The sequence below is a fragment of the Mesoplodon bidens genome, assembly GCF_964165515.1.
Source record: "Mesoplodon bidens genome assembly, chromosome: 6".
NCBI lineage: Eukaryota > Metazoa > Chordata > Mammalia > Artiodactyla > Ziphiidae > Mesoplodon > Mesoplodon bidens.
In genome coordinates, this window is record NC_138162.1 from 117065664 (window position 1) to 117080723 (window position 15060).

A 15060-nucleotide genomic window follows, 5' to 3' on the forward strand; every position below is an offset into this window, starting at 1 on the left:
GTGATTCTCATTTGTCTGCACTTGTTTCGCTGTGGCCCTGGCTGGAGACTAGACGATCATCAACTCCCTTCAAATGGTCAGGCTGGTTAGAGGTCGGCCATTGGTTTCTCGAAAAGGTGTATCTGTCACCCTTTCTCCGTATTTTCTGCATACCTTTGAGGAGGGTATTTGGGAAAACTTTTTGTTATGTGGATGGCAAATGCGAATAAAATGACAATTTTGAGATCAATGACAAATTTTTAACTTGTTTTATCTCTATACTGAGGCTGAGAAAGAAACCCCCAAACCTGTGGACAACGTGTTTTTCCAAAGGACTTTTCGGTTTATACGTGTACGCCTGGGTTTACAGGTGTGTGCCTGGCTTTACAGGTGTGTGCGGGGGGCCCCCCAGAGACCGCGGGGCTGGTTCGGGCCACACGGGCCCCGGGTCCCGGGCGGGTAGGACGGGCCTCCGGGCCGGGCGTCCTGTCGACCCCGCCTTCCGGGTCCTGGGCCGGGTCCTGAGGCTCGCGCCCGGGTCTGTGTCCGGGGTACCTGGTGGCACCCGCTCCTCCTCTGCGGGCAGCGCGTCCCCACCCGGCCGCCCTCCCAGCCTCGGCGGCGGCCGCTCAGGTCCCCTCCCCCGTGCCCCCGGGACCTACCCTGGACCCCCGCAGCGCCCGGGCGCGGGAGGCGGGCGGCTGGCCTCCCCCGCTCGTCCTCCTCCTCCTCAGTCTCTGCTCTCCGCCCTCCTCCTCCTCCCCTGCTCCTCCCCTCCCCTCCCCCTCCTTCCCCCCTCCCTCCTCGCCCCTCCCATCCCCTCCCTCCTTGCCCCTCCCTCCTCGCCCCTCCCCTTCTCCTCCCTCGGGCCCGGCAGGCGGCGGCGGGAGCGCGCAGGCGGCGAGGGGAGCCCGGTGCGGCCGCGGCGTCTGAGGCCGGTGAGCGGGAGAGCGCGGGGCGTGCGGACAAAGAAGGCGCCGCGCGGAGGTAGGACCCGCCCCCGACCCCGAGTCCCCGGGCCCCCGCCCCCGGGGCCGGGTTGGAGCGGAGCTGGGCGGCCCGGCCCGGCCCGGGTCACTGCGGCGGCGGCGCGCGCCCGGGCGCACGGCGGGAGGACCTGGCGACGCTGGCTGCGGGCGGTCCTGAGCTCCCGAAACTTCCCGTGGGCGCGGGGCGGCGGCCAGCGGCGGGGGGACCCACCCGGCCCTGCCGGCCCTGGCCCGGGGTCTAGGCGGACGGCCCCCTACACCAGCCCCGGCGAGCGTCTACGCGGGCGGCTCCCGGCACCAGCCCCGGCGTGTCTGCGCGGGCGGCTCCGGGCACCAGCCCCGGCGTGTCTGCGCGGGCGGCCCCTGGCCCCGGCGTCTGCGCGGGCGGCCCCCGCCTCTGGCCGCGGGCGCGTCTACACCGGCGGCCCGGCACCTGGACTGGCGTCCACGCGGGCCCGCAGTACCTGCGGCGAGCAGAGGGGCGGTCCGACCCCGCCCCGCCGTCAGGGGCAGCAGTTCCTGCCGACGTCCACAACGCCACCCGGTTCCCCTGGACACGTCCACACTGAACTGGGGGTAGGGGAGAGCGGTGTAGGCTCTGGTTTGAACGCTTTTTTCCTGAATGGCCCCATTTTCATATTAAGCCCTCGGTTCTCAGTCCAGCATTCCATTCTCAAATTCTTTGGGTGATAATTTTGCCAGATTTTCTGAATGGGATTAACACAGGCCGTTCAGAAATCGTTTCTGAGTTTGGCAGCCGCTGCCCTGATGGGTGCTGTTATATTTGAGCCGCTTTCAGGCCCATCTTTAGTGTGTTGTTTAGAATTGTGAACCTTCGTCTCGTTTTGGTTGGGCAGGATTAAACAGTTCTATTTTTAAGAGCAGCGAAGAAAAAACATATGTATTTAATATTGGGACCATGTGCCACAGAAATCACATGAGGCGCGGTTTCTTAACCACCAGAGTGGCTTAAATACTGGGAACTTGGTGGGATTGAAAAGGAATTTCAGGTGGAGGAGACGTTCATTTGCCACTTTCACCTTCTCAGGTGGGTTGAGGACTTTACTAAGGCAGCAGATTTCACTTTGAGAGCCGAAGAAATTATGTTCTTATTACGTTTCATAAATCCTGTTTATGGCAAGAGTCCTGAATGGTACTTGGTAGCTCTTTCTGCGCCCTGAACTAGATATCTTTACGGATTCATTTTGAATTGCTGAGAAAGCCTATCTTGTTTTCACTTGTGGACGCTGGAGTTCAGGCCCCATGTTCCAGAGCAAACAGCACTTTTGTGTGCGTCTTGGTTCCTGGCTCTCCTCTGCACCTTGCCCCCAGACGGTCATACTTTCTGTCTTTTCTTCCTCTGCCCCGGTGCCCCCAGAGCAGCGTCTGACATGGATGTTACATGAGCCACTCTCAGGGTCGCGTGGAGCGTCTCCCTCGGTGAACTAGAGGAAGATGGATGAGTCGGCCCTTCTGGACCTTCTGGAGTGTCCCGTGTGTCTGGAGCGGCTCGACGTCTCTGCCAGGGTCCTGCCTTGTCAGCACACGTTCTGCAAACGGTGTCTGCTGGGCATCGTCGGTTCCCGCAATGAACTCAGATGCCCCGAGTGCCGGACTCTGGTTGGCGCGGGCGTGGAGCAGCTTCCAAGCAACATCCTGCTGGTCAGACTTCTGGATGGCATCAAGCAGAGGCCTTGGAAACCCGGCCCTGCGGGGGGCAGTGGCACCGACTGCACAAATGCCTCGAGGGCTCAGAGCAGCGCTGTGGCCAATTGTAGCTCGAAGGATCCACCTTGCCCCCAGGGTGGACAGCAGCCTCGGGCGCAATCCTGGAGCCCCCCGGTGAGGGTGAGTAGCCTGAAGAGGCGGTGCGGTGGGTGACGGTAGTGATGGCCAGTGTGTATTCTTTAGTCTTTGGATGTCTTCTAAATCAGCTCATGGCTAAAGAAGTCACGTTACTGGAACAGATAGGAGATTGTGCCTTGGGAATTTTTTTTTTTCTTTTTGGAATGAGATTGGTTATAAATAATTTTTCTTGTTTTTAAAATTCTCTCCCGGATGGTGGGCCTCTATTACGTTTTAAGATAAATCTTGGGAAACAGTAGCAATTATTCAATGAAATCTAAAATACAGAAGTTTTTTATGCCGAGTTTAAAATGGAAATTTGGTGTGGTTTTACCTTTTCGATGGTGTTGAGAGGACCATGAGTATGTATGTATGTGTGCATATATGTAGACATGTTATAAATATGTGTGTGGGTAGATCACAAGTAGGACATTGAGCTTTAATTTTTAAGTGGCTTGGAGCCATTCTGTTGGTTTTATGAATGCACAGCACAGAATTTTCTGGTTGGAGGAATTCTTAACAAATCATGGCCACAGGTAGCAGAGTTTTGTTGCTGTAGCAACGAAATGTCATTGAGAGCTATGCTAAGACAGCAGAGGATGTAGCTTTATGTTGGGTTTTATAGGGAGTAAAACGAAATGTTTCCATCAGAAAGATTTTTTTTGGGTTTTGGGTTTGGACTGAAATAATTTGAAGTGAGGCTAAATATCTGGGCAGTTACCACGACTGAAATTTCTAGAAGGTAAGGTATTTTGAAGAAATGTAAATTATGTTGCCCGTGATGGCACCCCAATAATACATGCTTTTCTCATTTTTGTAAACCTGAAAAGTAGTTGTGGACATTTGATAATTAAAGCAGTTCCAATTTTGTCGGAAGAAACAATCTTGATAATTGGCCAAACTGAGAGAATCCATTTTTAAAGAACAGTTAATCTGGATGAGAATCTTTTTTCAAATATTCGTTGTAAACACTCAAAACTGACTTTTTTCAGTGAGGTAGGAATAACCCTTTGGGATGGCATTAACTAGGGTAAATTCACAGATGTGGCTCTCTGGGAGAGAGCATTCCCTAGCATTCTGTAGGGAATGACTACCTTCGAACCATTCCTTTCCTTTCTTCTCAAGTTTATCTTTTATGAATGATGTATTTACATCACTAGATGTAGAGTACGCAAAGTGTTTTAATTGCTGGAAAACAGCTTTATCCCCAGGCTATCAGGTTTCTTTTGAGTCATATTTAATTTTTTTTTTTTTTTTAATGTTAGTGAGAACTTTGGGTTCTGGAGGTTTTCTTTGCTTATTTGAAGCCCCCTAGTTTTGAAATTGGTCTGCTTATAGGGTTTTCTTAGATTTCCTTCTTTTAATGGAGTTTACACGATTAGTATCTGTGGACTCATGAATATTTCAACCTCAGAACCATCGTTTCTGAGACACCAGACCTAGGTCTGCTTCACTTAATTAGGGGGTAGATTTGCTTCCTTGGAGGGATTTTGTTTCCTTGTTAATTAGACTGGAGAGGCCTAGCTTCTGGCTGTGAATAGAAGTGTCTCAGTTGTTGACACATTGCCTTACCTGTTGTGAGGAATGTGGTGAATGTTTGATTACTGATAAAAAGGAATTTAAGAAGAGGACTCAAGCATTCAGCTCAGTGTCCTTTGGATTTTAAGTTTTCTTTCTGATGTGGAAACTGACAATGTGATGTTGGAATGTTCATTTATTTGAACTGCTAAACTCCCAAAGTTGAGCTTCACGTTTCTTAGGTACATTATTCTGTGATTTTGATGATGTCGGTATTATTTTTCTGGCTGATATGATTTTCCTGATTTACTTTATGTTTCTTCTTTGGCATGAGAAAAATTACTTGCCAAGAAGCTCAATTGAGCTTGAGCCTTATAATTTGGATAAAGTCGTTGAGGCCAATAAAAGCAGGAGATGATCATGTCTGTTACTTTCGGGGGGCGGGGGGCACAGAGAGTGGAGGACAAGACAATGAACAGACAAAGTTATTCGGTAATGTGGGTTAATGCAGATGCTGTAATTCCTGTCAAAAGCACTTCTTTTCCCCCCAAGTCTAAAATAATTTCTTTTACCAGTAATTACTGGTACCTTCTACTTTGAAATATTCAAAACAACCAGGGCTACACAAACAGCCCAAGGACCTGAAAGATATATACATTTCAGAAAACGCTCCTTTTATTTTTTACTTTATTTTATTTTAAAAAATTATTTATTTTATCGAAGTATGGTTGATTTACAATGTTGTGTTAGTTTCAGGTGTACAGCAAAGTGATTCAGTTATACATATATATATATATATATATATACATTCTTTTTCAGATTCTTTTCCATTATGGTTTATCACAGGATATTGAATATAGTTCCCTGTGCTCTACAGTAGGACCTTGTTCTTTATCCATTCTATATATAATAGTTTGCATCTGCGAATCCCAAACTAGAAAATGCTTCTTTTAAAAGTGAGACCCGTGGAGTTGTCAGCCAGCCCCTGGGGTGTCCCCTGGGTGAATGACATCATAAATCCTAGATCCTCAGCTGTTCTGACTCGCCCCCGGGGTGTGAGAGCCTGTTCCCACGTGTGGTAGAAGCCAGTGCTGGTACCACGTGGGTTGCTGTTCGGTTATTGGTTATGTTCCACGTTCCGTTAGATCGTGGCCATGTGGCTTCCTCATGCGTGTACCTCAGGGAGACTGGGTGTTATCAGCAGATACGAACATTTGCAACGTGTGACACACATCTTGTTCCCAGAATTTTAGTGTTTCCTGCCTCATATGAAGGAGCAAATGGAAGAGTGTTGGGTCGGCGTCACCCCTGGAAACCACCAGCTCTTACTCCAAGTAAAGAATCCCTGCTGGTTTGGTGCCAAAGTGGACCAGTGGGACGAGGTGCAGGGGGCGGGTGGCTGCAGACACTTGCTTCCATGGGCTGAAAAATACCTACAGAAGGTGGATTTTATATATATAAGTATGTACAGAGTTCGATGTGGACATGTTTGATTAATCCCTATAGAATTGTGACCTAATGGAATAAATTTCTGCTTTCTAGCTGTGGCTCCACTGGTTCCAGGTCTAATACCTGTACGTGTATCTGTCTGTCTAGGTGCTGATACTTAATGATTTCACCCTGCCGCTCCCTCAGAGTGAGCATATTCAGCCAGCACTGATCACACGGCCCCTGATTTACACTAACTTGCACTTGTATTCTTTCCTTTATCTAGCAAATATTTATCAAGCACTTACTAGGTACCAGGCACTGCCCTAGCTGCTGGATAGGTAGTACTGGACAAAGCAGACGCGGATTCTGCTTATGAACCTGTGTGTCTGGTGGGAGAGACACACCTGTAATAGCATGATAACAGTGCAGGTAGGTCATTACAGGTGCTAAGTGTTAGGCTGGGAGCTGGGGAGATGACAGGCGAGGGCCTGGTTCAGTGCGTGTGTGTGCGCGCACATGTGTGCGTGTGTGTCTGTCTGTGTGTCTTCAAAAGCTTCTTCAGGCCGAGGCATTTGAACTGAGGTCTTAAGGGTGCAATGGTATTAATTAGTTGAGAGGGGTTGGCGGGAAGAGGGACGGAGTATTCCAGAGGTCCTGACCCACGGCCGGATGAAGCGGAGCTCCCAGGAGGAAGCGAGGGCCGTGCGTGAGAACAGAGCGGGGGACGGGCTAGTGACCCAAGACGAGGCCTCTGGTGCAGCGCTGGGCCGGGAGCCACCCAGGACCGCGCGGCCGTCCTGGTCAGTGCCCTGCCCTTGGGGCCAGAAGGAAGGGTTCTTGGGACTGAGATGGCCGTCAGGCCCAGGACAGAAATGGTTGGAGCGTGCCTCAGAGGCCTGGGAGAGGGGGAAAGAAAAGGGGCACCGGGGAGCTCTCCTCCCTGCTGCTTTCCTTTCTCCATAGTGCCCGCTCCCTCTCTCCCTGCAGCTGACTGTTAGGGGCTGAAACATGTCCCCCCAGGCTCATAGTTGAAGTCCTGTCCCCCAGGTCTTCACTGTGAGGCTGCGCTCAGGGGTGGCACCTTCGAAGAGGTGCTTAAGGTGAAGGCAGCTTACGCGGGTGGGTCCTAATCCACAGCCTGGCGTCCTCCTAAGGAGATCAGGGCGCAGAGCCGGGGAGAGGGGAGACGCTGCGGGAACACGGCTGGCCCTCTGCACGCCGAGGAGAGAGGCCTCGGGGGCAGCCAGCCCCGCCGACACCTCGGTCTCAGGCTGCAGCCTCCAGAATGATGAGATAAATGCCTGTTGTTCAGCCGGCCGGCCTGTGCAGCCCCAGTGCCGCCCGTGGATGGGCTCCTGCGGGTCAGCCCCGCGTGGCCTCCGTCCCCTCTGTCCCCTGCGCACCGGCGGGGCTGGTCCTACAGGCCTGTGGGAGGGTGGGCTCAGGCCTCTGCGCCCTTGGATGCTGAGTCACCTCGAGTGGACCTCCAGTCCCTGCCAGCCCCGCTGGTGGAGCCTGGCCGGCTGGACTGGCGGGGTCCAGGAGCGGGAGGGGGGGGGAAGGGGGAAGGAGATGGGGAAAGGGGAGGGGGGAGGGGGAAGGGGGGAGGGGGTGATGCCGTGGGGCGGGGCCGCGGTCGAGAGCGCGCGCGTTGGGGAGAGTGCGCGTTTAGCGGAGGCCGAGCACGCAAGAAACTGCAAGCAAGACAGCAGGTGGTGAGGCCCCGAACTGTGCGGTGAGATACAGGATCGTGCCTGTGATGACGGTCGTGGAGGAGGTGGGCGAAAGTGGGCAGGACCTGCTCCCCCTGGCCAGGGGGTGGCTGTCAGGGCACAGTGGGGACCACCCCTCCTGGACCTAAGAAGCACGACTTCCAGGTAGTGGTTTGGACCGAGGGAGAGGTTTTGATGTTTCCCAGTGGCCAAGTCTAAATAGAAAAAGGTGTTTGTTTTTGCCAAACACTGTGTTGCAGACATTCTTGACCTCTTCTTATTTGTTCATCGTGTCATCCTTGACCCCTACTCGGTCCTCCTGTCCACCTCAACCCTGACTGCCCCCTTGTTCCTGAGTCGGGCCTGTGTCGAGGCTCAGGGCTGGGATGGGCAGGGAGCCTGTGTACAACCCGGGAATGCTGAATGAGTCTTCTTTGTATCACATTTGTATCGTGTGACTGTTACCGTGTAAATCTCAGACAACCCTCTGCAGCTAAGGAGTATTGTTATTTAAAAAATGTTCAAAATGTAAATTGCAAAATGAGTTCCTAAAAACATTCTGGCTATAAAAAAGTTCACCACTTTGGAAGTATAATGTGTGTCCTTCTGTATCTCTTCTTATGTGTTTATATGTATATGCATCTGGTTGTTTTGATTCTTGACATAAGTGGGATTCCGTACTCTGCATATCTGATGACTAGAATATATCTGGGAAATCTTGTCACAGCTGAGCACATACACCTACCTCATTAAAAAGAAAACACCTATTTATTGAGGTATACTATATGGAAGAGTGCACGAATTGTGAGTGTACAACTCACTGAATTATCATGCTCCGTGCTTTTTAAATGACTGTATACTGTTTTTCTCTCTGTTTAAAAAATTAAAGGTAATATGTGCTCATAGTAAGAAATTTGTGGTAGAGAAGTATGTAAAGGGGAAAATCAGGGCTTGTAATCTGTCTGTCCCTAATCTCCAGAGGTGACCACTGTGCAGAGGGTATTTTGTGTGTCCCCCCCCCCCAGGAAAAAACTGAATAGAAATAGGATCGTGTTGTACATGCTATGCTGCAATTTGAGCTTTCCTCTGAAATGGCGTCTCTCTCAGAGCTTCCCGTCTGCTCTCATCGCTGGTCAGGAAGGTATCCTCATTTTATGGACGAGGGAAGCGTGGCTGGAGAGGCCTAGAAACTCGTGCAAGGCCCCCCGCTCTCAGGATGGAGCCGGCCACCACCCCAGGCCTGTCTGCTCCCCGCTTCGCCCCCTTAACCGTGTCCCCCTCATCCTCGCGCTGCTGCGGCCCTGGAAGCTTTCCTCAGTGTAACTGGCGGGGCTCCTTTCACCTCACCATCCCCGGTGCCTGTTTTGTTCTGATAAAAAGGGGCAGGCGGCCCCGTGCCATGGAGGTAGGTGGGCCCAGCCCTTCCCTGGTGTGGCTGGCACACCGGGAGGTGTGGAGGTCCGGGTTGTGTTGGCCGCTGCTCGGCCGCTCTGGGCCCGTGTCTTTTTTTTGTTTGTTTGTTTTTGCGGTACGCGGGCCTCTTCACTGTTGTGGCCTCTCCCGTTGCAGAGCACAGGCTCCGGTCGCGCAGGCTCAGCGGCCATGGCTCACGGGCCCAGCCGCTCCGCGGCACGTGGGATCTTCCCGGACCGGGGCACGAACCCGTGTCCCCTGCATTGGCAGGCGGACTCCCAACCACTGTGCCACCAGGGAGGCCCTGGGCTCCGTTTCTTCACAGGAACGCAGAACCAGAGGGCCCGAAGCTCCACGCGGGGCCCGGGGCCAGGATCGCTGAGTTTGGTTCACCTGTGACTCTTGAGCACCTTCGTGGCGCCTGGCTCATAGGACACACTCAGGAGAGGTTTGTTGAATGTGTATTAGTTTCCTGTGGCCGCTGTAATGAAGCACCCCCGGTGCTTGAGAACAACAGAAGTTCTGGGTCCAGAGTCTGAAATCCAGGTGTCGGCAGAGCTCTGGCCTCCGCTGGCTTCTGGGGGCTCCCGGCACACCCCGCTGTCCTCGGCTTGTGGACGCACCCCTCCCGTCTCCGTCTCCTCTTCACAGGGCCTTCTGCCCATGTGTCTGCGTCCCCATCTCCCCTACAGCCGGGCGGGCGTGGGGTGCACCGTATCGGGGGTCCCGTGCGCCCCTGGTGGAGCCACTGCACGCCGCGCCCAGGATGGCGAGGACTCGGGTGCCGCTCTGGCGTGGGTCAGGCGGGCTCTCCGCAGCAGCACAACGTCCTGGGGTAGACACCTTACACTCGAAGCAGCCTTGCTGCTGAGGCACCCTCACTGTGGAACTCAGGCTTCATCCTCCCGAGCTTTTGTCATAAAGACTGCGTGTATCTCCTCACTTTTTTCTAAACTTCAGAGATTTCTGAGCGCAGTGACGCTGAAGAGAGAAGCTGTGCGCGGCCCCGCCGTGCCTGCCCTTGGCCGAGCCCGCGCCCCGTCCGGGGGATGGAGTGCTGGCCTCTTGAAGGCAGGCAGACATGCAGCTGCAGACACAGCTGCTTCAAGGACGGCCTGTGAGTGGGCTCCTCCAGGTAGTGGGGAAGCGGATGGAGGTGTTGGTCCACGTGGTTGGCGGTAGCCGTGACGTCGTAGATGATTTGTCTTGTGGAACATGGAAGAAAGCAGCAGTAAGCAGGCTGTGCAAGTGCATTACGTTGCTGTAAACATAGTGCAGAAAGGCAAGGCCCGTCAAGTTTGAACTTTCTTCTCTTAGCCTAAGGAAGTAAAAATTCCTCCAAGTATTTTTTCCAAGGACAGAAATCCTTTCGAAACACTGTATGTTCACTGTTCATAATTCAGCAATGAATGAACAGGGGTGAATTTTCAGTATTTTAAAATGTAGTGAGAACTGCCCAGGATGAAATGCGGTTTGCTGTAGGGGCTCCATCCCTGGGTGTAATTCATGTGAAGGACCCCCCCGCCGTACCCACAAATAATCCAGCAGCGACGGAGCAGAACCTCATTGTGGGTGCCAGCAGCCCTGGCATCGGTGTAAGTTTCCTGGAAGGGTGTTTGGACACCAAGGATGAAAGGGTGAACGTTAGATTTCTTACGAGGGGATTAAATTCCTGCAGAGCTCAAAGTATTCTAACGCTCTTCATTATATAACTGCTTGGTTTTTAAACACATATCTTTAAACAACTTTTAAAGTTCTTTAACATGTTAAACACATAGATTAAACAATGTATGTAATAAATGAAACCTCAGACCTTAAATTTTTATTTGCTCAGCTCATTTGAAGTGACGTTTAGTTAGCGGAAGTCTCAGTTTTTTTCTCCCATGGTTGAGTTTGTCTTTTAAACACACTCTTTGATATGTTATTTCCGGCATTTCATATGTTTTTAACCTTTTCTCCCCCGCAGCTGAGCACAATTGAAGTGCTTAAGTCTTTCAGGCTAAATATGTTTGCCACTTTTGGATAGTCTAATTACTTTCGTTCCGTATTACGTATTTCATAGTACGTAATACTATTAGCATTTTCATTTTTCTACTTATTTTTATGACAAGTCCAAAATATTAGAAGATACGGAAACCCCAAACTCTTGTCATACAAAGGTACTGATTTTGTTGAAACCAAAGTGTTAGTTGAAGGTCGTCATCAGGTGACAGTGTGAAACATTTACAAAGCCCAAGAAAGCCCAGCTGTGGCACCAAAAGCTCTGGTCTCGCTGAACGAGGTGCGAGAATGTAGGAAGTGTGACTTGAGGACCCCTTGCGCGGTGGTGAAGTGATGGAGCCGTGGTGTTAGTCCTGGCCTGGTGACTTGCAGCCAGTGATTTCTGTTCCATAGGCAGGCGTTTCCCCATCTCTAAAACGAGGGATTTCTGTATCTGAGTTCCTGTGCGGCCCTGAACATTTTGGCACGATTGCCCAAGCCAAGGCCAGCTCCGGCCGTGAGCGTTTAGAACAGACTGAGGCTGGCGTCTGGGTATCATCTGGGTGCGGTGACGTGCGATGTGCCTCTGAGTCACGCTGGGACACCGGCATCTCCTCGGTGTCCCCTGGAGGCCCTGCCTGCCACAGGGACCTTCAGATGGACGGTAGGGTGGGCCAGGCCTTCAGCAGGAAGGCGGGGGCAGCCAGGAGCCCGACTTGGGGCTGGTTTGCTCGCTGGGCCTCCTGGGTGGAAGGACCTCCCCCTGTTCCGCCCGCAGTGTCATCCCGCTGCCTGAGGCCCCCCACAGCCGGGGACGGGGTGTCCCCACGTCCAGGGGTGCTGCCCTTTGGAGGGGTCTGAGCCCGTCTCACCGCCGTGCTGTCCCACTCTGACCGGCAGCTGGCGGGCGGCGTATTTATGCTGAATGCGGGTGGGAAGCGGCTGAGCTTCTCTGGGGTCGCACAGGCCTGGGCGCAGGAGGGCAGCGACTGTGGACTGGATCCTGCACGCAGGGACACGTGGGGTGGGAGTGGGGAGGGATGCTGTTGATAGTTTTCAGAGTCCACGGGAGGCATCAGGGACCGTCTGGGGCAGCGGGGGCTTCGTCCGGGGTGGGGAGATGTTCCAGAAAACAGAGGCTCCTTCAGACGGGTCAGGGGGGACTTGGGAGCTGAGTCTTCCTCTGAACAAACACTCCTTTCTTTTTTTTTTTTTTTTGCGGTACGCGGGCCTCTCACTGCTGTGGCCTCTCCCGTTGCGGAGCACAGGCTCCGGACGCGCAGGCTCAGCGGCCATGGCTCACGGGCCCAGCCGCTCCGTGGCATGTGGGATCTTCCCGGACCGGGGCACGAACCCGTGTCCCCTGCATCGCAGGCGGCCTCTCGACCACTGCGCCACCAGGGAAGCCCCGAACGCTCCTTTCTGAGCGCTGGAGCGCAGGCCACGGGACAGCACAGGCCGGGGTGTGGCCCCGGGCAGAGGCCCGTCTGCTCCCGCTCTGGCTCGGCACCTTCCTCAGCCCGGCGTCACTCGTGGAGCCGTGAGGGTCCGCCCTCCAGTGCCCGGGACCTGCGACGCTCAGCTGCCGGTCCTCTCTCCAGAAGTGAGAGCTTGGAGTGCCCTGTGTCAGTTACGTGGTGCAGTCAGCCCTGTGTGCGCGTGTGCACGCGCGTGCATGCAGGCTGGTGGAGTCTGGTGATTTAACCAACCGACATTTGTAATGTACACGTCATCGAGCATTTTGTTCTGTTTTAAACAGGCAGCTTAAACTTTAGGTTCACAAGCTGTTCATGAGTTAGTGACTGCGGATGATGCCAAATCTGGTTTCGTCCAGGTTCTGCACCGGCTGGGTGTGACCCTGGGCCTGGGCTGTGCAAGGAGCTGGGGCCCTCGTGTCTCTCCTCCTGCTTCTGTGGCCCCAGCGGCCGTGGAATTCCTTATGTGCTGGCCAGCCGTGACTGTTTCCTCTCCCTCCCTCCCTCCCTATCTCTCTTTTTGATGATGTAGGGAAAATAATAGCTGAAATAATTTAAAATACTTATCTTTTGACTTTGTTCTTTGGCATAGTTTTGAAAAGTCTTAGATTCCTAAGACTTCTGTAAGAAAGACTAAGTGTGCTTTGTAGTTTGGTTCTAATTTTTAAAAATTGGTGTTAGGAAAGATTCCAGTGCCCTCACAAGGGTCCTTTAATGGATGCTGGATGTAGAATGTGTGTGTGTTTTATTCCTTGTGGCCGAGTTTTGTTTACCCCTCTCACCCTTGCCCTCCCCTCCTTCCAGAGCACCCCCGTGATGTTTTTAGATAGACACTCTGGTTGGTTTATCCATGTTTTGGTTCTTTTTCTATCTCCTACCTAGAGCAGCTGATCACTTTTTTATGTGACTAGGCCCATCTCTGGCTAAATAAGTACATTTATGTAGCTGGTAACTTTCTGATGAATTTTGAAAATGCAGCAACAGTGAAGAGCCTTGCAATGCTTCCACTTTTAATAAGTCTGGATTTTTTTTTTTTAAATGGAGCTTCTATTTATAGTTAAAATATTCACTTCCTGCCTTTGTAGGGTAAGAAAGGACACTGAGTGAACATTTTATGCAGATGATCATCTACTGTATTTTAAAGTCTCTGGAAAAGGACGTTTCAAACCTTGTTGACAACGTACTCCAGAGCCGCACAGTCTTCGTAGCCAGGAAGTTCTTTTTTTTTTTTTGTATCAAATACAAATCCCTGTCCCTGCAGTTTAATCCCATTACTCTCGTCCTGTCCCTAATGGGAAGGAGGGGCTCCCTGTGCCGACCCTGACCACCCTTATGTGGCCTAAACACTGCACTTCCTTTACGTGTCTTCTTAGGACCTGTTTCCTAATGTTTTGATCGTTTTAGTCGCTCTCCTTTGGATGCCCGCCAGCTTCTCCTCGTGCTTCGGTTCCGGTCCAGAGGAGCCCTGAGCCTGGTCAAGAAGTTCTGGGTAGAATAGAGCCTCGCGCTGTGGAAGGACTGTCACGTGACCCTCCTGAGTGCAGTGCTCCTTGTATATCTTTAAAAATAACTCGCTGCGTTGCTGATTCATGCTTCGCCTGGACCCTCAGATTTTCTCTTCCTGAAAGTTTGGTTTTCTCCCATCTCTTATCTGAGCCCTTAGTTTTGAGTTCCTTCCTAATTAAACCACCTCTTGTTTCTGTAATCCTCACGGTAGAGTCAGTAACCATCCATGGGAACTGAAACCTGTCCATCCCAAATGCTGATTCTGTAATAGAGAATTATCATATGTGGACCCTTGATCTTAAACACTTACTTAACTTGTTTATTCCATTTATTTTGAGGATTCTCTGCTCTCATCTGGTATTTGTTCTCTAATTCATGATGGTTTTTTTTTAGCTTTGTCTTCTGTACCAAGTTGTACGTTACTTGAGTGCGGGAATCTTGTGTTTTGTGTCTCTTTTCTGTCCTTTACAGTTGAAAACGTAGTGGGTGTTCATTTCAGGAACTACATCTTGATGGGCTTGACAGCTCAGATTCCAGAACCCCAGGTCCACTGGGACCGACCCTTTTGTCTTCACAAGAGAGGGACCTCACCACACGTATCCTTCTGGTGCCCTGAATTGTGTTCATTCTCTATGGTCTAAGACAGCTATGAAGGTGTTACCAGAGGTTGGGGAAGCTTCACTGTCATCGGATCCTCTCTGGAAGGTGGCCCTCACAACGTTTGCGTGACCCCCACCATGGTGGTCTAGAAATCATGTTTTCCTAGTTTATTAGAAAGAATGTTCTGCTGAATTGAATCAAAAGTCTTATGAAAGTTAAAATACGTGATCTGTTATCTCCCACCCCCGACACATTGTCACTCTGACACAGAGGAAAGGGAAGTGGATCTAATAGGAATTAGCTACCAATGATGGTGTTGATCTTTACCAAACACCTTCTGTATTTTTTTTTTAATTTTAGTGAAGTATAGTTGATTTATAATGTTGTGTTAATTTCTGCTGCACAGCAGAGTGATTTAGTTATACATATATACATTCTTTTTCATATTCTTTTCCATTATGGTTTATCACAGGATATTGGATAGAGTTCCCTGTGCTCTGCAGTAGGACCCTGTTGTTTATCCATCTTGTATATCATAGTTTACATCTGCTAATCACACACTCCCAGTCCATCCCTCCCCCACCATCCCTCCCCCTTGGCATCCACAAGTCT

The 15060-nt window shown here is 51.6% G+C and overlaps 1 protein-coding gene across 3 annotated transcripts in view; it reads left to right on the forward strand.

Annotated features, from left to right (window-relative positions):
* Positions 1–841: 841 nt before the first annotated feature.
* The window catches only part of SH3RF1 (SH3 domain containing ring finger 1), a 179296-nt gene continuing 165077 nt past the window's right edge, over positions 842–15060 (forward strand). Inside the window, exons 1-2 of one of the 3 annotated variants that reach the window (XM_081237229.1) lie at positions 842–917; positions 2347–2816. In XM_081237229.1, coding sequence (XP_081093355.1) covers positions 2424–2816 — 393 coding nt within the window. In that variant the 5' untranslated portion in view covers positions 842–917; positions 2347–2423. Of the gene's footprint in view, positions 967–2346; positions 2817–15060 lie in introns of all 3 variants that reach the window. The other 2 variants (XM_081237227.1, XM_081237228.1) reach the window with 2 other exon arrangements.